At 41.9% G+C, this 22,044-nt stretch overlaps 1 protein-coding gene across 1 annotated transcript in view; it reads left to right on the plus strand.

Annotated features, from left to right (window-relative positions):
• Positions 1–22,044, plus strand: part of GABBR2 (gamma-aminobutyric acid type B receptor subunit 2) — a 257,568-nt gene that overhangs the window by 85,686 nt on the left and 149,838 nt on the right. Inside the window, exons 4-7 of the mRNA XM_035124845.2 lie at positions 8,234–8,335; positions 11,226–11,291; positions 12,573–12,773; positions 15,178–15,414. Of these exons, the coding sequence (XP_034980736.1) occupies positions 8,234–8,335; positions 11,226–11,291; positions 12,573–12,773; positions 15,178–15,414 (606 nt within the window). The remainder of the gene's footprint in view (positions 1–8,233; positions 8,336–11,225; positions 11,292–12,572; positions 12,774–15,177; positions 15,415–22,044) is intronic.

Genomic DNA, 22,044 nt, shown 5'->3' on the forward strand with positions numbered 1-22,044 from the left:
GTTAATTTGCCACAACTTCTTAGATTTATTGCTTTAAATAACAGTTCAAATGTTAGTAAATCTGCAACGTGTTCTGTAGTGAAATATTAGATTTTTAAATCAGCAGCAACAATCCGAAACCTAATTTTCTACCTAAATGGTCAGCCAGTTCCTCTGATGGTCAGCTTCATACTGTTTGGCAGCTGCCTGGAAAGCAGGGCTTTCAGGAGCTCGCTTTTTATGGTGTTTCCATAAAAATGGTATTTCCACTTTCCTTGTGCAGAAGACTCTCTAGGGGATACACCAGAGCCAGCCTACCGCCTACCCATGCTGTGGCAGAAGTGCAGCGGGTGTGCTAGCAGAATCCAGTGCCAGGTTTTCTGCTAGCAGAATAGGGTTCTCCTTCCTCCCTTCCCTGCACCCTCCCCCATTTCTTTCCCCAAGTCTGCTCTGGCAGGTTTGGAGAACACCGCAGAACAGTGCATGAGGGAAGAGTATGCTTGCACTGATGGAACGATTGTATTACCGCAACGTTGAATTCCACCCAGAGATAGAAAAACATCGTGTTATATTGGCACACAGATAAGTACAGTGGTACTTCGGTTTATGAACACAATTGGTTCCGGAAGTCTGTTCATAAACTGAAGCGTTCATAAACTGAAGCGAACTTTCCCATTGAAAGTAATGGATAGTGGATTAATCCGTTCCAGATGGGTCCGCGGCGTTCGTAAACCGAAAATTTGTAAGCCGAGGTGTTCATAAACCGAGGTCCCACTGTACAGAAACAGAGCACTCTATGCCTTTGTGGGGTCTCCAATCCAGCTTGGTATCACTGACATTGAAAACTTACCTTGACACACAGGAAAGGTGCCTTACTATTGTACCTCACTATTTGGCCCACACATAGAGCCAACATCGCTCCCGACTGGATACCCTGTTTGTTAGCCACTTGCAGAACTCAAGTCTTGTTTCTGTTTTGTGGACACACATTTCAGCTTCCAGGACTGTTTCCTTCCCACAGGGAAGTGGTAGCTTTTAGACACCAATCACCAAAAGCCCTCAATGCACATTTAAGCAAGCAGCTTCTAGTCATCAATGCCCCTTTAAAAAGCCCCATCATTTAACAATTAAATGAAAGCCAAGAGAATCCTGTGCTATTCAAGTGTGGGTAAGAAAGTGATGGTGATTGCTCTGTATTCTGGTATCTTCCTAAAGATGAGGCCAGAATACCATGGGGCTCCAGACACATGGAAACTGCCCCCATGCTGCTCTGGTGATGAATGAATCAGTCTTGATTCTGCAGACTTCCTGCTTCTTTAGGTACTTTACATTTTTCCTTTTGTCTAAGAAGCTGCTCTTCAAATCCCCTTTTTGGGTGTCTAATTATAGTTTTGCGTTTATGAAGGGTTTTTTATTACTACATTCCTGGAGCATGTCTTTGTCTGCTATGAATGTTTGGCTTCCCTCCAGTGCTTGACACAGAAGTTTCTTTGAACCATTTCTAATTCTTATGTGCCAGCACCCCAGCTTCTTACTCGTTTTGTGTAGGTCTCATTGTTCCTTTACAAGCATTGTATTCTACAGAATGTTCCCCATTTTTTAAAAAAAACCACCTAAATCTTTCCTTTCTTCCTTGTGAGAAGAGTTGCCAGGAGGTGTGGCTCGTTCTTTTGTTTGTTTATGTATTTCCACCCCACTTTTCCTAAAGTCAAAGTGGGTAACAGAATAAAATACAAATGAATTGCTAACCATTTAGGCCTTTACAGGTGAGCAGCAGCAATTCTGATTGTGCCCAGAAATGAGGTGGTGAGCATTGAAGCTCTTTACAAACTAGCGAGATATGGCTGATGTAGCCAAAGCCTGTTAGCAACTAGGCAGCTACATTTTGCACTAGGTTAAGTTTCCTGGATATTTCAAAAGCAGACCCATATTAAACAAAGTACAGTAGTCTAATCTGGAGATTACCAGAGCATGAATAATTGTGCCATGGCTAATTCTGTGCTGAATCCAGCCAAATCCAATAGATGTTATACAGAAATGATTATATTACACGATAGCCCATTTTTAAATGGAAAAGGTGACATCCAGAGGGGGTGATTGGAAAAAGTTTTCCAATACTATTACTTCCCTACTTCAGATATTGACACAAGAACATATTTATTCATACACCTATTCATGTACATATGTACATACATGTTTACAAATATACCGTAGTTATTAAATTGTGTAATATGCCTTGAAACCAGCTCCCTAGTTGACAAGTACAGATATTATAATTGCAGCTGAAATCAGCGAATTAATATTTTCTTCATCAGAACCTTGCAGATACTTCATTTACCCCATGGCATGACACTCTATTATTTCCTTTTTTTAATCCCTAAAAAACCTTTTGAACTTTGTGATTCTGAAAACAGTGTTGAACTGATGACAACATCTGCAACAGGAACTTACCAGTTCCTGCAAAAATCTTTAAGCTATCCCAACCATCCTTTGTGTGCATGAAAAGCTACCCCCCCCCTCCCAGAAGGACTATTTGAATGGAAGAAATGACTAATGGAAGGAATGGTTAACCTTTTCCTCACTGCAAACTACTCAGTGGCTTCTCTCCTGCATGGGTTTCTATACCTTATTTTTAGATCCAACCACATTTTACAGAGTTTCAAGGCATTTTAAAAGGTAAAGGTAAAGGGACCCCTGACCATTTGGTCCAGAAGGCATTTTACATAATCTTAATTCCTTGACCTCAACTGCAATTACAATCCATGGACTGTAAACTAGGGAGCTGTCCACGGTGCTGAAGGGAGGCATTTTTCAAGCAAAAATGTCCTGTTTTCCATCTCTTGCTTCCATATTGCCTGGAACTTTAGAGACAGATCACCATTCTTCCCTTCCCCACCATCATGTAGAAACTACCTCACTGCATGTTAGGATTCCTGAGAAGAGAGCTGGAATTAGACGATTCCCACTTGCTCCCCTTTTCCATGCAAGGCAGGGGCAGAGCTACCTGGTTCTCCTCCCTTCCTCTTTCCAACATGTTCTAACCTCCTCCATACCTAGAAAGAGGGAGCCTGCAGGAAGGTCAGGTGTCTTCCTTTTTCTCTCCTTTCAAGAATGCCAGAGCTGGAGCTCCCTAACCCCAGAATACCTCAGATGTGTGAGCTTTAGGCCACTCTGTTTCAAACATTCAAACTCAGCATGATAACCACTGTGCCACATCTTGGTTCTTGCAACTTGTCAAAGAGGGCTTTTTAGATCAGTCATTTTACATTTTCCCTGCTAGGCATCTCTGTAGATGAAGCACTCTTATAGGGAAAGCACAGCCAATGAGTTGTCTGGTCACTTCCTGGTTGCTAGCCAATAGGGATCTGCTTTGAGCTTTTTAAAGGAAAAGCAGGAGAATTAAAATAAGCCTGAGGTTTGTGAATGCTTCGTTATTTGTATCTTCCTACTTCATGTGGTTTTGTACGGAGCTTGATAAATCCCTGAAGTCCTTTAGTGCATTCCTCCTTGCAGAACAGAGTACTATCATTGTTTTGCAGCACTTGGCTATAGATAATGGATCATGCAGGGTATAGTTTAAGCAGAGACACCATTGTTTGGATCCCCAAATGCCATCTTATTTTAATTTCAAGAATGGCAGTGAAAGCAAAAGCCGTTTTCACTGTGTTCTGTTTGGTCCACACTTTGGAATCATTAACTCTCTGGATTTTTTTTTAATGTGCCTGGTTTACAGGTTGTTCTTTAAATAGAACACTGAACTTCAAAGATGTTAACAGATAAAAAAACTTCAAAGACTCTTTTTGTCAGATAAAAAAGAATAATACCAAGCTCATAACTGATCCCTGTACTTAGAACGTCTATGTCTGGCTTTGTGCTGTATTGATACTGATGAACTAAGATTTCTTTTAAAATAAAAATTAGTTAATTCAGTCTCTATACATGTAAAAATATCTTTTGTTGTATCCATTTCCACCAACCCCCCCGTCTCCCCTTTTTGTGATTCTTTTCTCTTGTATGTAATCTGCTGCTGCTGACAGGTTTGGAAAATCCAGTGCTCCTTCTATATTTCATGTTGATTCCTTCCCATTTGGGGCACCACTGTGTTCTCTGCCACCCTGGGTCTATGCCCAACGACTGTGCCATTCTGTGTCACTACTTTGCAATCCTGTTGACGTCAGTGCCTCTCTTTTTGTAATAAAGTAAAAAATCTGATCCAGCATTTCTATTTTTATATCTTAACTCTTAGCGTATAGACAATAGATAGTGCTTATAGTTCTAGGGCTTTGTCATGCACTGTAATTATAAAAAGTCACATGCCTGAAAGAAAATACAAATTTGCTTGCTTACAATTTTAGATTCAAAGCACCCTTCCTACTGACATACTTCTTTATTAATCCCAGAAACTATAATCCCTTCCTCTCAGATGTGTATACATTGCAGCTATATATTTTTAAAGAGTCCATTTTATTTATTTATTTCTTTAATAAATTTGAGGAATCTGGCAGAAAACATTTCTTTCTTTTTAAGAAAAGAACTTTGCATAGGAATCATTAATGGAGAAAACCTCAGCAAATTTATGATTGTACCAGCCATCTGCTCTGTCCAGTTCTCATTCATTATGAATCTCTGATGATCAACATCTGGTGGGATTATGCCCTCCCCCCCCCATTCACACACACACACACACACACACACACACACACACACACACACACACACCGGGAACAAAGGATTTATCCAGCAGTACTTACATGCAGCTCTGGTTCACTGGGGAGTCACTGATAATATGATGAAACAATAAATGTTATTGGAATTGTGGATTTTAGCTTGGAACTAGCAATATAAGCATTAGCTGTTGGAGAAATGCTTTAGCTTTCATATGGAATCAGTGTTGCTAATGTAGGCTAATTACTAGCAAGTTATCAACAAGTGAGCCATTTTATCACCATTCATTATACTTAAAGGTTAAGGGACCCCTGACCATTAAGTCCAGTCGCGGACGACTCTGGGGTTGCGGCGCTCATCTCGCTTTACTGGCTGGTGTTTGTCCGCAGACAGCTTCCAAGTCATGTGGCCAGCATGACTAAGTCGCTTCTGGCAAACCAGAGCAGTGCACGGAAACGCCGTTTACCTTCCCGCCAGAGTGGTACCTATTTATCTACTTGCACTTGCTTTCGAACTGTCACGGGGATTCAAACTGCCGACCTTCTGATCAGCAAGCCCTAGGCTCTGTGGTTTACGTAACTTCTATTAGAGCCATGCCCCTTTGGCAAGCTTACTAGGTGCAGAAATGATGGTCCTGCTAGGCTATATATCACACAAAACTGAATTAATAATAACTGATAAATAATTTTAATTGGGAAACCATGTAAGAGATAAGGTGGTTAATGACCTGAAGTTAGCAAAACCTGAACCCTCTTTGTGGTGACTATCTGGAGCTTTCGTTTGGAAAGAGCACATAAGCCTTTAGAACTATTTGGTGTTGGAGGAGAAGCTGCTATTTTCATCTCTCACAATAAGGGACACTTCTCCAGCTATGGTAGGATGTCCTGTCTCCCACCCAAAGCACACAGACAGAGGCTCTTCCTTGTAAATGAGAAACGTTCTTCATCAGGCAAGTAACAGGTCAGTCACAGTGCTCAGGAGTCATGATACAGGAGTTCTGGAGAAGAGTAAGAAGTTCAGAAACAGATGGAAGCAATGAAGATGTCCCAAGAAGTTTCACCACCCCTTCCACCAGCTTTTAAAGACAGGGCACGTTCACTTGTGATACTCTCTTGCCTTTTGGGAATGTCAAGATTGCATGTGTGATCTCCCATCTGGGAAGGCAGCACCTAGTTTTAGGGGACAAGGCTGCACCCTCCTGTTTTGGGTCTTGTTTAGTCATGGCCATCTTCTGTTCATCTTCCCTCCACAACTGATTAAAGCTCTTTCCAGCCTCCACTGAGGTCTCTGCTCCACAGAAAGGACAGAGGGGATAGGCGGCAACCCTGCTCCCCCTTCCAAAGCAGCTGAATTTGGGGGTTGAAGAGGGAGGTGCCCCCAGCTCCAACCTAGGTTCCCAGCATCTCCCTTCTGTTTCTTCCTCCTCCTCCAGCATCAGAGCCTTCTAACCCAAGCCTGAACCCAACAATACTGTCAGGATCATGAAAATAACTTCCAGGCATCCTTATTTCCTGGGTGTTACAGTGCTTTGATGGGTCACACATTGATTCTGAGCACTAGTTACCTACCTGAAAAATGCACATTCAGAAGTTGCAGTTGCATGAACTAGCATGACTGGGGGAGCAGATTGTTCCATAGCTCAGAATCCTCACAATCAACAAGGGTGTGTTTTGAGGCTGTTCTTAGGCTGACTTTCTGGTAGTCACTTAGAGAGTGGTGTCAGAAAGCTCCCTATCAGTTTTGTGGTGGTGGCAGTGGTGGCAGGGCCTATCATGAATTTGCCTTTGTATGCTAATGTCATTTTGTAGCTTTTTGGATCCAGTATGAATTGGAGACCAGATTTCAATAGTGATGAATAGAATTGATTCTGCAACAGTGGAAATACTGGAACAGAGCTGTGCACAGATTGTACTATTGTGGGCATGTTAGCTAAGCAGACATTTGCTTGTTTTCCAAGAAGCACTTGACAGTGCAACGGAGACTGGTATGCCAGGGCCCTCTACCCTAGAATGTTTTTAGAATGAAAAAATATTAGAACTGATACTTGCGTTTATGGCCTCTCACTTCTTGTCTTGTCCTGTCCCTTTTCTGCAAAATATTATTTTGATTCTGTCCAGTTTGTCAAAGCTCTAGCAGCTGCTCTTTGCTCTTTCTGCTTTTTACAAATGCTTCGGTCTCCAATTTTCTTGTCATTGTTTTCAGAACACATAACATCTTTACTGTCTAGCTGGTTGACTGTGGACTTAATTTTTCTTTTGTTCCAAAGCCGAGTCTTTGATCCTTCATTGAAGAAATGATGGAAATGCTTCTTTGCATTGCAGTGCATTCCAACAAATTAATTAGTTTTTTCCTGCTGCTACTTCCCTAGTAATAAAAGTGTGGCATTGTCATTCCTTGGACTATAAGGTGGTTCTGTTTATGTGGGAACTTTTGGGACACAATATGCCAGTAAGTTATTTGAAAGGGAGGGTTGGTTACTCTGCTGGTGATTGTCAAAGCTCTTGATTACCCTTCTTGCATGTTGATAGGAAAATAGAGGTTTTATTCACTGCTGTTAGATTGGGAGTCATGTCACTGAATTGGGACCCTGGAGAAAGTGGATCTCAGAAATTCAATATTGATGTATGAGTGCTAATAATCCCAGATGAATTTTGTGAATGGCCCCAAACAGCCGTCCAGACATCCAAGTGAATATCATCATCATCATCATCATCATCATCATCATTTATCGGCTTACATCTGAGGTTTTTGGACATTCAAAAATTTTTCCTGAGATGGTCAGGGTTCACATGTCAATATCAACTTCCATAAAATGTCAGCTAACGGGGAGTAAAGTGCATTTCTTTCTGCTTATGCGTTTAAGAGAAGGGACACTACCTACATTTATATAAACATGGTGTGAGTGTGTGATTGTATAATGAAATTGCTGGACAATACAAATTATTTTATTCTGTTGTGAATCTGTGCTTTTATTAAATAAATAAATTCATTCATTCATTCATTCATTCACAGTTTTGAGTAGCAAGGCTTGAACTGCACCATTACAAGTAGTTTATACTTTCTTTGACTCCCAATTCATTTTATTATTGTTGTTAATTTAAAAAGAATGCACCTGTGTATTTAGTGAGAAGATTGCTCATGGTGCTATACTGTACATGAATGCAATAGAAAAGGATGTATTGCCATCAGTTCAGATGTATTAGAAAATGTGAGGAAACTTTAGAAAGAATGTTCACACTGTAAGATCCAGCTTTGTGTTGCATTTCAGGGGTTCAAGAAGCGTGTTTAGACTTTAGGAGTCAATCAGGGTCTTGCAGATTGAAGATGAACTGCTTTCTTGTGTGGACTGGCTTGTCTGTAACAGCATAGCATGTTATTTTCAGTGTAGCAGATATTACAGTCTCGAGCCTGGAATGCTTGTCAGGAAATCCCCACTCCCACGCTCCATATGATTTAATATAACACCTGTATGGAAGGGTGACCAACTTGGCATCTGTTTGAATCATGCTATGGTGTTGCAAGACAATGGCATTTTCAGTGGTGGGTCTCAATGAATTCATTTTTGCCTTTCCCCCCCAACCTGCAACAGGTACGGAATGATCTGACTGGTGTCCTGTATGGGGAAGATATTGAAATCTCAGACACAGAGAGTTTCTCTAATGATCCCTGCACAAGTGTCAAAAAACTCAAGGTGGGTGCAACTATTATTAAGAAGCAAACTGGGCAGTAGAAAAGAAAATAATCATTGGCAGTAGAATTGGCACTTTGCTAATAAATTATCCATGCAGTGTTGTTTGTAATGAAGAAGTAAATTGTATTGTATAGGATACCGTGTTGTAATGGTGCAAGAATTAATATTGGAGGTAATATAATATTGCATGCATCAAAAGCAGTTGTGGCTCATTTTAAAATGCACTAGCAGAGTCAGATGGAACAAAGTAGAAAAGCTGTGAATGCCACAGTCTCTCACCCTTAAGTTCTTCCTTTCTAAAAGTGCACATCTAAGTTATCAACAAGTGCCAAATAGGAAAAAAATAGTGATGTATCTAGTGTTGGTCTTACACAAAGAAGACCTGCTAAAATTAATAGAACTAAGTTAGTCATTTGTAATATAGAGTGCCATTTATGCATAGGGTTCCTGTTGCTATCTAAGGGAGGGAAATAGTTGAGTTCATTGGTAAATTTCATATTTTTGGCAAAAGTGGGAAACTCATTGGTCCTTGCTTTATAGTATTGGCTTAACATATAAATGCATGTGCCAGAAATATGAGCTGGTTCTACCTTATAAAGTAAGTGGCTTAGTTGGTAAAGCATGAGACTTTTAATTTCAGGGTTGTGGGTTCAAGCCCCATGTTGGGCAAAAGATTCCTGCATTGCAGGGGGCTGGACTTGATGACCCTTGTGGTCCCTTCCAACACTACAATTCTGTGATTCTCTGTGTGTGATGATATGTATCCAACATATACATGCACATGCACTATTTTTCCCTTTCCACAAGATGCAACAGTAAAATCCCACTTTGCACAAGAAAACTAAACATGGGTGATTGCACTTGTGTGATTTGTTAATGTTCTTAATGTCCCCCCCCTCTAGTATCCAACTAACTAATAATCAGAGTAAAGCCACTGGAAATAAATGAACTTAAGTTATTTGCCTTAGTTGAATGCTGCCTTCTGTGCGTGAGATTTTCACTCTGCTGTTTGACTTGCCCACATCTCTGCTATTATCTCTCTTTATGATGTATGCTGCCTAGATGCTGAACAGTAGATTATAATTTTCATGTTTATTACATTAGCCCTTCAGGACTGACCAAAAGTAGTAGGAGATAAAGGTTCCCTGCTAGGAAGCAGATGCTATTCCAGTTGATTGACACTTCATACCTTCTGTGTGAATTGCTGCAGATAAAAAGTAGGGCATACACATCTAAATTCTTAATGCCATCTTTCTATCTTTTTATATTCTGGTCTCCTCAGCAAAAACCAGACATTAATGCATTAGGCGCAGTGTGTACGTCTCGAAAATCTGATGAAATGCATGTTTTTCAGTGACCATACGGAGTGATTTTTTAAAGTAATTCATTCTCGTGTCAAAAATTCTTGATATCTTTATTTTTATTTTTACTGTCTAATAAAGCGCCCTGAACTTAAGTTGCACAGGGAATGGATGTGCAAATGTAGCAATGGAAGCCAAAGACTGCCACTTATTATTTTTTGTATACCTTGAAGCCAGGACTTTCTTTAGTAAAAATTGAGGTACTGCTACTCAAATCTTGATAAAAGTGTCATGGGTGCTGGCACATAAAAGCTGGGCAACAAAAAAATGGTGATGGCAGTACTATTACAAACAAAACAAAACAAAACAAAACAAAACCATTGCTTGAAGCTTTCTAGAGATTTTGAGACATTGTTATTGAGCTGTTGCAGCAGCGAATCTGTTGCTGGTTGGTTGTGGTTCTGCCGCAGCACATGGTGCCACTTCTGGTGGTATAGTATCTGAATCCTAGACTACCCAGGAAGTGCTTGTCGGTGTAAAATAGGAAGCACCATTTTTTCCCCTACAAGAGCATTTCGGTAATATAAGGCATTATAAAGGATGCTGTAGGGACCACCTAAGCCTTTGGACCCCAGGTTAATTAATGGACTCATCTGAAAGAGCACTGTTAGTTGCCCCCCCCCCATGTTACAGAACCCTGGTTGGCTTTTGCCAGAAGTCAGGCTTTTAGTGTTGTGATTCCTGTGTTGTGAAAGACTCTTCCAGTAAAGATTCAGCAGTTATCTCTAGATGGTCCGAAACTGGAATGACTTATGGAACTCGCTGAAGAATTTGGGAGACCCTGAGTTCAGGGGAATGGGGGTTAAATTTGTTATAATGTGCTTAAATGTTAGTATGATATAAGAATTAATATTTAAATTTATGGAAAGTTCTTTGTAAAAATTTCTAGGCTAAGGGGAGAAACAGAAGATACAAGGAAGGGAAAATAATTTTTGATTTGGATAAATTGATTAATTATTGGTGGAGAATAGATGATATTTTTAGAATAGAATATTCGAGTGTTAATGATAAAATGTGTTAGATTAATTTAAGATATAAGATGAAAACTGCTTAACTGGAATTATAAAATGGACCAGTGAGGGTGGAATTGAGTAAGTCAACAATGTTAAGTAAACAATATAAGATTTAAGATGTTTTTCTTTTTTATGTTTTATTTTTGTCTTTTTCCTTTGTTTTTTTCTTGTTCTCAGTTTCTGTTTTGCTTTTTGTGATTTTGTATTTGGAAAATGAATAAAAATTATTTTAAAAAAAAGATTCGGCCGTTATCCTCACTTTTTTATTTTCAGGTGTCTCTTGAAGGCCATTTTATGGGAGCAGGCCTACGTAGCTGTTTAAACTTTCTTGATGAGCTAGTCATATCAGGCTTTTTACAGTGCCTTGTGTATTGCCATACACCGCCTTGTTAATGGTAAATGAGTTGGTGGCAATAAAAAATAATTAATTACTAATGAGTATATATCTCATACCTGTGATCTGTGAGAGGAAGAGAATGTAGTGATTTCACTAATACTTTTTATTGTATTCTGCAGGGAAATGATGTTCGAATTATCCTTGGCCAGTTCAATGAAGAAATGGCAGCAAAAGTATTCTGCTGTGTAAGTAAAGAAAAAGAGAGGGAGAAAAGGAGGGGATCTCTGCAGACTTGGTTTGGCCAATGCCTGGATGAGAGATAACTTGGGAACTCTATGTATGCCACCTTGACAATTGAAGGGAAAACAATAAATTTTCCCAGCTGGTGGACGAAAGGACATGCTGGTTTTTGGACAAGGCAGAAGACTTTGAGAGGGCCTTAACTAGAAATAAATGGGCAGGCCATTTTGCAGGAAGCTATGCAACTACACATGCCAGGTGCGAGGGTGGCAGCTCAGCATACAAGACTCAGCAGTGTATTTAATTCTTTATTCAGGTAAATGGCATACAGCTTGGCAATGCCTCCCAGCCGGACTTGTTCCCATTAAGCAGTTGGCAGGACTGAAGGCCTCTGTGCTCTCCTCCCCCCTGAGACTCCTCCTCAGCCAGAAGTTTCCCAAGCAGCCTTAAACTACGATGGTGGGGGGTTCTGCCGCAGGCATAGCCCTCTGTGTCCTCAGGGGCAAAGGGGGAGGGGAGCTTAGTACAGTAGGAACAGCAAGCTCCTGGGCTGCTTCTGCAGACACTGCTGCTTCCTCCTCTGCTTCCTCTGCAGAGTCTGCACTGCTTTCTGCACCTGGCTCTTCTTGTTTGCTAAAGCCTGTAGCTTCTTCAGCATCCAACCATCCCTCCCAACCCACTTCACCCTTGGACCTGTCCTCAGGGTCCCACCACCACTTCCCGGGCTCTGAGCCTCCCTCTTCTGAGGCTCCCCCAGGGGGTTCCCCAACTGGTGCCCCCAACCATTCCTTGTCACCCAGACAATCCGTATCACATGCTGTAGTAGGGGAGGGTATTCCAGAGCCCAACTACTAGCCATCTTTATCCATATGGCTCAGCTTGAGTGACTGAGAAGGAGCAGACTTTCAGTCTTGCTCTTTTTCTCACTTTGGAACCCCATTCCTTCTTGTTTGCATTTTGGCCACCAAGCCTATATATAGAAGCTCTTAATGCTTCTGCATATTAATTATGAAATTGGCATATTAATTATGAAATTGTTTGTATTATAGCAGTCCTCAGTTGATGGCATCTTCTTGTGTAACCAGTACAGATTCTAAGTTATGTATAAGTATATATTTAGGGTTTCCCTTGTTAAAATGTGTGTGTTCCTTTAGGTTCATTTCCCCCCAAGAAAGGTGTTTATTTTTAAGAAGTGGCTATCGTAGCTGAGATTATTTAAATCTCTACAAGGTTTTTTAAAATAAATGTTGTAACTCTTTCTCCCCTCTTTTATGTTTCCACTGTAGGCATTTAATGAAAAGATGTTTGGCCCTAAATATCAGTGGATCATTCCTGGGTGGTATCAGAGCCACTGGTGGGAAAAAGCTATTCCAAAGCTTAACTCATCTCACTGTATCTCCATGAACGTTCTTGGCGCCATGGAAGGGTACATTGGAGTGGATTTTGAACCTCTCAGTTCAAAACCGATCAAAACCATTTCAGGAAGGGTGAGTTTGATTTCCTTTTTACCATTTGTAGCATATAAAGGCATGCAAAAAACTTCTGTCATAGTAGGTTTTCAGCCCAGTCTTAAACCTTGAGATGGCAGCGCAAACCCCTGTCAAATATTAAAGATACCCAGCAGAAAAAAATACTCTAGCGTTATGCGTCACTTTAAAATACTGTTGCACACCACCCCAATCGCCGAGCGGCCAGGAGTTCCAGGCATTTACCCAGAGTTCTGTTTCCTCGGAACGAGGGACAGCTGAGACTGAGGTGTCATTAGGATATATGGTTTATTTACTATATATGCAGCTTGAGGGGGGTGGGGAGGCTCACAGCATTAACACTCCAAAAGTGTCTTGCTTCTCCCATAGCCACAGCTTTGGATTCCACCAGAAATCAGGCACGGCTCTGTCTCCCCCTGGATTCTGCCTGTTTCTAACTCATGGGTCAGCAAGCTTTTTCATCAGGGGGCCGGTCCACTGTCCCTCAGACCTTGTGTGGGGCTGGACTATATTTTGAAAAAAATAAATAAATAAACAAATTCCTATGCCCCACAAATAACCCAGAGATGCATTTCAAATAAAAACACACATTCTACTCATGTAAAAACACCAGGCAGGCCCCACAAATAACCCAGAGATGCATTTCAAATAAAAACACACATTCTACTCATGTAAAAACACCAGGCAGGCCCCACAAATAACCCAGAGATGCATTTCAAATAAAAACACACATTCTACTCATGTAAAAACACCAGGCAGGCCCCACAAATAACCCAGAGATGCATTTCAAATAAAAACACACATTCTACTCATGCAAAAACATGCTGATTCCCAGACCATCCGCGGGACAGATTTAGAAGGCGATTGGGCTGGATCCAGCCCCTGGGCCTTAGTTTGCCTACCCATGTTCTAACTCAGGCATCCCCAAACTTCGGCCCTCCAGATGTTTTGGACTACAATTCCCATCTTCCCCAACCACTGTTCCTGTTAGCTAGGGATCATGGGAGTTGTAGGCCAAAACATCTGGAGGGCCGCAGTTTGGGGATGCCTGTTCTAACTCCTCACACACCTCAACTCTCTCTCTTTTGTCTTTCCAACTACCAGGCAGTTGAGGGAGGGGGGCACTCATTTGCTTCTCTGGCACAGAACTACTTCCTTTGTTATCTTAACAACCCATACTTAGGATGTTACCTAAGTTGTGGCTGGTCTGCCCATTCCAGCAGTTGGAACCTTGTTGGATCCAGGAATTAGAAAAGACTCAGACCTTTGCACTTCAGATGGGCAGAGGGGAGGGGCAAGGCAAGGCAACTCAAATCAGGTGGAATTTCTGGGAAATGTTCTATCAGAGGCACTGCAAAGGTTGAAGCAATCTTTGTTCACCCTGCAGAGAGGGAGATGTGAGGGGAATCATGTTGACTCTTGTTTATAAAACCATGTACATATGCACCTTAATGGTGCATGGATATTATTAAATCGTTTTCTGTTAGTAAACACAAACAATTATTTTGAGCTCTGTTTAGCAAATGAAGTTCACCCTGGCAACAGTGCCCCAAACAACATGAGGAAGATCTTTCTTCTTTCACACTTAATGTAACGAGTTTAGAACTTGCAATGTTGTGCCATTTCTGGAGTTGGCGTGATTGGACCATTCAATCACTCCTGGTGGAGAGACCCTGCAAAATTGCCTGCCCATGGAGGAGGGGTGTCCATTGAGCACCTGCATGAGTTACTGCCATGGGTTTATCTCCTTCAAATCAAGAACTACCCCCACCACAGTAGCACACTGAGAAGCATGAGGTTGTTCCCTCCGTTACCCATTTACATTCTGAAAGTAAAGTGTTTTGGGTGCCAAAATAAAGCATGTGCCCCATTTTAATTCAGTGTGCCTTTGATATCATTAGTTTGGAGAAAACTGATTTAAGAATAATTGCTTGGAACCAGACTTAGTTTGAACTTCCTTCATTACTAACTTGTCCTATTGATTTCAGTGGGCCCAAGTGCAAGTAATTTAGTTTGGTAGGTCTAGGCAAATATTTTTTAATGCAAGTCTACATCCACACCATAAATTCAAAGCACATTGCTTCTTTGAAAGAATCCCAGGAACTAGTTTATTAAGAGTGCTGGGTATTTTATCCATGTGAGGGGCAAACTACAGTTCCCAGAATTGTTTCCGGGAAACCACATGCTTTAAATATGGTTTAAACCTATTGTGGGGATGTGACCTGAGTCACTAGTTGCCTTGATGGCACAATATTACATAATGAATGATAAAATTGTATTTTTCTGCCCTGAAATGCTTCTCATTATTTCTTGAGCTCCACAGGACTCTTCCATGGCTTTTAACATTTTGGGCACAGACTTTAACATGCTGATCAGTGAACCGGCCTTGTATTCTTTTACACAGACACCACAGCAGTATGAAGAGGAGTATGATCAAAGGCGAGGGAATGTTGAGCCAAGTAAGTTCCATGGCTTTGCTTATGATGGAATTTGGGTAATTGCCAAAACACTTCAGCAAGCAATGAAGATTCTCAATGCCACCAACAGAAGCCAAAAAATTGAGGACTTTAACTACACCAACAAAGAACTTGGAAAAATTTTCCTAGATGCAATGAATCAGACCAGCTTCTTCGGTGTAACGGTAAGCCTGCCTTCATTATTTCAGCTGTTGGTTATTAGAAATAGAAACGTCTGTTGTGAAAAGTACTTCAGAAAAGAATATTTTGAGTGCTGAATCAAAGTTTTGTTGCTTTGTGGGTGTTTATTCTGGCAAGGCCTTCTTATTCTGGCAAGGGCAAAAGATTTGGGGCATAATATTGAATATGATGCGTGGTTGAAATTATGGAATCAAACTTTAAGATTTACAGCATGTACTGCCTTGAAAGAAAATGTATATAAGATGATGTACAGATGGTATTTAACTCCAGTTAAATTAGCTAAAATGTATAGAATGAGTGATAAAAGTTGCTGGAAATGTAAAGAGAAAGATGGTGAATTTTATCATATGTGGTGGACATGCGAAAAAGTTAAAAGATTTTGGGAAAGTTTATATAACGAATTGAAAAAGATGTTTAGATATACCTTTCCAAAAAAACCAGAAGCATTTTTGTTAGGAATAATAGGAGGAGAGATTAGAAAAGAAGATCAAACACTGTTTATGTATGCAACAACCGCGGCTAGGACTTTGTTAGCCCAAAAATGGAAATTACAGGAATTACCTACAATTGTGGAGTGGCAGATAAAAATGATGGACTATGCTGAACTTGCTAGATTGACATGCAAGATTCGTGACCAGGGGGAGACAAGGTTTCAAAAGGACTGGAGTAAATATGTGGACTATATGGAGAAAAACTGTAGATCATTAAAAACTCTCGCAGGATTAAAATAAACCTTACGAATTGACCAATATGTTAAAAAAGGAACTGCAAAAAAGGGAATTAACAAGAAACCCGCATGAAGGGAGGGGGGGAAGTCATAGCTCGGCGGAGCAAGGTAAAAGATGTGAATATAAGATTTTGTATAAAAGATTGGTTTTGTTAATTTGTTGAATTTGGAAAATTGGAATAAAATGTATTTAAAAAAAAAAATATTCTGGCAAGGCCTTCAGGGTAATCTGCCCCCAGTCAAGATAATCAGGGTATTAGGGAGTAACTGGGTATGGGTTTTCTCCTAGGCTTTTGTAAAAGGTTAGGGAATAGATGGGCAGTGGGTTTTAACCCCACGTTGGGCAGAAGACTACTGCATTGCAGGGGGTTGGACTAGATGACCCCCATGGTCCTTTCCAACTCTACAATTCTGTGAGTCTATGATCAGAGCTAGAGGGTTACGCTTTGAAAAGGTGCATATAGAATTAGGGAGCCGTTTTCCCCAGTTGCAACTCAGGTGATTGCTTTTTCCAAGCTAATTGGCAGCAAGTATGTATTAGACCAGGGGTCTCCAAACTTACTGCACTTTGGGCTGGTGCCTGCAGTGCCGATCGCGCGGCAGGCTGGAGGGTGGGGGAGTGCGCGCACATGCTATTTCCGACGTACTTCCGGGTCGCAGGAGCACCAGAAATAGCTTGTGTGTATGCGCATGGGCCTCCTCCGACCCGGAAGTGTGCTGGAAATGACGCTTGCGCATGCACACAAGCTACATCCGGTGCTCCTGCGACCCGGAAGTGGGCAGCCATGCTACACCACGCCAGTAAGAGCGGACGGCGGGGGTCGCCGCCCCCCAGATAAATGAGGCCCGCAGACCGTAGTCTGGGGATGCCTGTGTTAGACTAACCTGGTTGTTGACCCTTAGAGCCATTCTGCACTGTGTATTTGTGGTGTACATCTAGGTTTATATAAAAAACCCATTAAAAACCCATAAACAAAATGTAATCAACGTTCGTCAGGGAGTCAGCTGAGAGTATACCAACAGGTGGTAAAACTGGACTTGGTTGTCTCCTAATTCCTCTCACCACCTCTCAGTGGTTGTCTTCTTCCTTATGCTTAGACATCATATCTCTTCTGAGGGGAACCTCAGTCCACACGTGTCTGTTGGCATTTCAGCACCTTGTACTTTTTAAGACAGCCTCTGGAACCATCTATGCGGGAAAGCCGTTGCTAGTTCCTGCTTCTGTCTTTATGGTTTGGCTATGGGGTTTGTTTAATTCATCGGTTTAATATAATCTCTTCCCGACTCACGGGGAGGAGATGTTGTGGGCTTCATGAGGCCTTCACATGGGGGGGGGGAATGGCTAGCATTCCCCCCAGCCCATTGGTCGGTTCCCTGCCGCGGCACGCCTGCGGTGCACCCAATCGGGGTGCGCCGGGAGGGCGTGGCTTATCGATAAAGGTGAGCCCGCGGCAGGAGATCGGCCTCTTTCTCCAACTTAGACAGCTCTGAAAGGGGATTGTACAAACTCATGGAGAATAAGGCTGTCTGCAGATGCTATTCATTATGTCTACACATGACCTCTGGTATCCCCCCCTCTAAATACAAGTTGCTGGGGATCACTAATACAGTTGCACCCATGCTCTGTTTGTAAGCTTCCCAGAAACATCTGATTGGCCACTGTGAACGTATAATGGTGGACCACATGAGCCTTTGGTCTGATCCATAAGAGCTCTTTTTGTATTACTACATGGGAACAGGGATCACTTGTATGTTTTTTATTTATCCATTTACCGATTTCTATTTATGAACCACTTCCTGTAAACTGACTAGGAAGCCATTTAACAGTAAAAGCAGTTACAGCAATTACATATATGAAATATTATATATGAATTAGGAAAAGGTAAAAGACCCCTGGACAGTTAAGTCCAGTCAAATTTGACTGCTCATCTCTGCTTTCAGGCTGAGGGAGCCGGCATTTGTCCACAGAAAGCTTTTATGGGTCATGCCAGCATGACTAAACTGCTTTTGGTGCATGGAAACACCATTTACTTTGCCACTGCAGCTGTACCTGTCTATCTACTTGCACTTTGATGTGCTTTCGAACTGCTAGGTTGGCAGGAGCTGGGACAGAGCAATGGGAACTCACCCTGCCGTGTGGATTTGAACTGCCAACCTTAAGATTGGCAAGCCCAAGAGGCTCAGTGGTTTAGACCAGTGGTCCTCAACCCCCGGGCCACGGACCGGTACCGGTCCATGGATCAATTGGTACCGGGCCGCCCAAGGAACATTTAAATACAATTAAATTAAAATTATTAAATCAAAACAATCTAAATAAAATATAAACAATCAACGCCCCCCCCCTCAGCGGGCCGCGGTAAAATTATCAAATGTTGACTGGTCCGCGGCGATAAAAAGGTTGGGGAGCACTGGTTTAGACCACAGCGCTACCAGAGTCCTATATATATGAATATCATATATAAGAACAGTTCCAAATCTAGTGCAGATGTAGGCTGGGATGAAAGCCTTCACTTAAAATGCCTGTCAAAAAAGTTGTTAATTGTGCCTTTAGAAGTGCTACCATATCTCACTGAGGCCAGGACCCTTGGTACCAGCAGAAATATTTATGGATTGGATCCAGGTGACTTCCATCTAATGTCTGGAAATACCCAGAGACCTGTGATGTGCTGAACTTCTCAGTATGTTAGAAGCCTCTGGGCATGCTCAGACAGGCTTAGCCACTCTTGAAACTAGAGCGCAGCAGCATTACATTATTTTCCCTGGCAAAACTTCTCAGTGTTTTTACTTATCCATAGTTGCTTTTGCAACAACTGCCAGCTTGAGCAATTAAGGAAGTGGGAAATCTGCTTTCAAGCTTTTAACAGGTGCTTAGGTATATTCCTTAATAAATCTAGGCTGTTGGACTTCATGGTAGAGTTTCTCTACATTTCTACACTTGTGTCGACTGCAAAACAGAAAAGAGAGGCATCAGGCAAAAAAAATGGTCTCTTTGGTGATCTTTTGGAAAGCTAACCAAAAGAAAAATTAAATAGTGAACAACCTTTATGATAGCTAATGAGCTTGACAAGCAGAAGGGATGTAAATATTTTATGGGCTTCCCAGTTCGGTTCCTTGTAAAGGTCGGTCAGGAAGTGCATCCGTTTTAAAGCATGCAAGAAGCCTTTTAAATAGCCACATTGATGTACACAATTCCCCAGAGGAATTCCCCCCCCCCCCCCGGCTTGGCTTTTTGTCAGAGAGAAAACAACAAGGTATCTATAGACCATGCCTTTGCTTAGGGATCAGTATTGTCATACAGCAGGCATACTCTGGGAGAAATGTGCCCATGCTTGAAATCCCTGAGAAAATTCATAAGACACTTGCCAAGAAGTTCAGAATAATCGCCATGCTTCCCCCCTCTCCTGTTCCAACTAGGATAAGAGGGTCTCTGCTGTGCTGGGAAAGATCTAGGAAGAACTAACTAGGAGGAGAGGGCAGCCAGCAGCAGGATGCGGTAGCAAGGCACAAAACCAGTCTTTCTCAAACTTAGCTCCCTGGCTGTTGTGGGATTCCTTCTCCGCTGATCTCTGACCACTGGTCCTGCTAGCTAGGGATGATGGGAGGTGTAGTCCAACAACAGCAGGGGACCCAAGTCTGAGAAACACTTCCAGAAGACAGAGAGCTCAGATACTGCAAAACCTGGGGAAACTCTTGAGGAAGTTGGACCCTACCATATTGAACCCTACCAATATAAAGTGCAATAGAGAGCTACTTACACATTATATCAAATCGGTGGTCACATTTAACATACCAAATGGGTGGTCACATTTAACATACAGGATGTTATTTTTGTTAGGAGCACGTGGGGAGCCAGATCAGGATCACAGGAAGGCGAATTAATCCTCTCTCCCCATGCCATGGATCAAATTAAAATTGCATCCTCACTAGCTGTTGTTTACTGCATGAAGGAGGTGGCCATTGGCACTAAGAGCAGCCCCTCTCCTCTGGTAAATAGCAGCTTTGGGATGCATAGGCGGCAGCTCCTGGGAATGAGGCACTCTGGGTGCTCCCTGATGTTTTTTTAAGGGCTGCATGTAAAACAGGATGTCGTGCAATGTCAGGATGTCACGTCGGGCCACCTCAATCGTCTGGAGAAGCTGGCGTCTCTGGCAGGGTGAATAGGCAGATATGCATTGGTAAGGGTGATGAGAATAATCACATTTTCCTCACTAGCTTGGAATGGAAAAGGGGCAGAGATCATCCCTTCAGTTTCTGTGCTGTGCTGAGAAGCACAGCTCAATTACATGAGGGATCCCTGTTCTTGGGGCCAGATCCTTGCATCAATTCATTATTTATTTCAAGAATTTGTATACTGCTTAATCACAGCAGTGCACAAGAGCCCCAATACAATAAGACTAAGACCAAGTTAAAACTGTGGTGCTGACTGGCACCTAGCAAGCGCCAATTCAAATCTCATGGAGACCAGGGTTGGCTGTTTTGCCCCATGGGGCAACAAAGTGATTCTGAGAGTCTGATGGCCAGGTGCCAAAGCATGCCTTCAAAATGTATTTTGCCATTCTGAGCTAATTCCTCTTCAACAAGGCCTATGGGAAGTTTATTTCTCTTGATTCTGATGGGTTTTGAAGTGGTGAGGGGTCCTAGGCTGATGATCCGGGCTAGTGGTCAGTATCATTGAGGTCAGTGGACTGAGGCTCAATACCATCTTCCTGTCAAAGTTGTCAATGACCAAAAATAAAACCTGGAGCCAGTGGCCAGTGGCGGCAACCCTACTGCTAGCAAAGTAATGCATTCAGGGGCAACCGTAGAGCAAAGGCTTATGATTTAAAACACCCATCACTGCTATCATGTCAAGGGATTTCTGCTGAAGCCAAATGGCTTCTTCCCTTCCGCAAAAAACTGTTAGCAATCTCATGTGCAGAGCAGCAGATTAATTCTTCAGCACGCTCAAATAAAGGACAGCATTTAAAATAAGAGCATCTGGCAAGTTTGCAGATTTTTTTTTTTTTGCAGTCTGTTTATGACAAGACCTTTTCTAACCCTAGAGTAATTTCATGATCTGTCCCTCAGCAGAGCAGCAATCCTTGCAGCTAAGTCATTTGCTAACCAAACATTTATCTGCACTTGGATGCTCAAGAACTGCCTGAGGTACAAGAACTATTAGTATATTCTGAAATGCTTTATAAATTCGGTATGCCTTATATGTGTGTTTTTGTTAATGAATGGAAAGCTAGTAGCCTTTAGGAAAGATTTTTTTTGTCGCAACCATAAAGGAATTCTAATCGCTGATTGCATTATAATACATTAACATAGCCTCTGAGAATCTTAGGCTGTGTTTAAGCCAGTGGAAGGTTTTATCTGTGGTACATATGGCATTAAAGTGGTTGAATAAGATACAGGGCTGTTGATATACCACATTCCTAACATATATACCTAAAAATGTGAAGGTGACAAGTGAATTGCAAACTTGTATTGGTCCAATTATTAAAGCCCTGGGATTGGCTACAACTCCCTGTTGAGTCTACATTCAGCAGTAAACCTGGGTCTGTTGCTGTGTAATTTATGAAACAGCCTGAGAGTTCTTGTTTCCCAACACTTCCTAGTGTCATAATAAATGGTGTCTGGTACATACATTATGGGTCTGCCTTAACTGCCAAGAAACAGCTGCAGAAAAATGTGGGCATGCAAGTTTCATTTAAATGAGTGTGCACTCCCCCCCTTTTTCTGAAAGCTGGATGCTAGGATATTTGCATACCAAACTGGGCCTTTGTTTGTTGTTGTTGTTGTTGTTTAGTCATTTAGTCATGTCCGACTCTTCGTGACCCCATGGACCATAGCACGCCAGGCACTCCTATCTTCCACTGCCTCCCGCAGTTTGGTCAGACTCATA

This window comes from Zootoca vivipara, chromosome 8 (genome assembly GCF_963506605.1).
Source record: "Zootoca vivipara chromosome 8, rZooViv1.1, whole genome shotgun sequence".
Taxonomy (NCBI): Eukaryota; Metazoa; Chordata; class Lepidosauria; order Squamata; family Lacertidae; genus Zootoca; species Zootoca vivipara.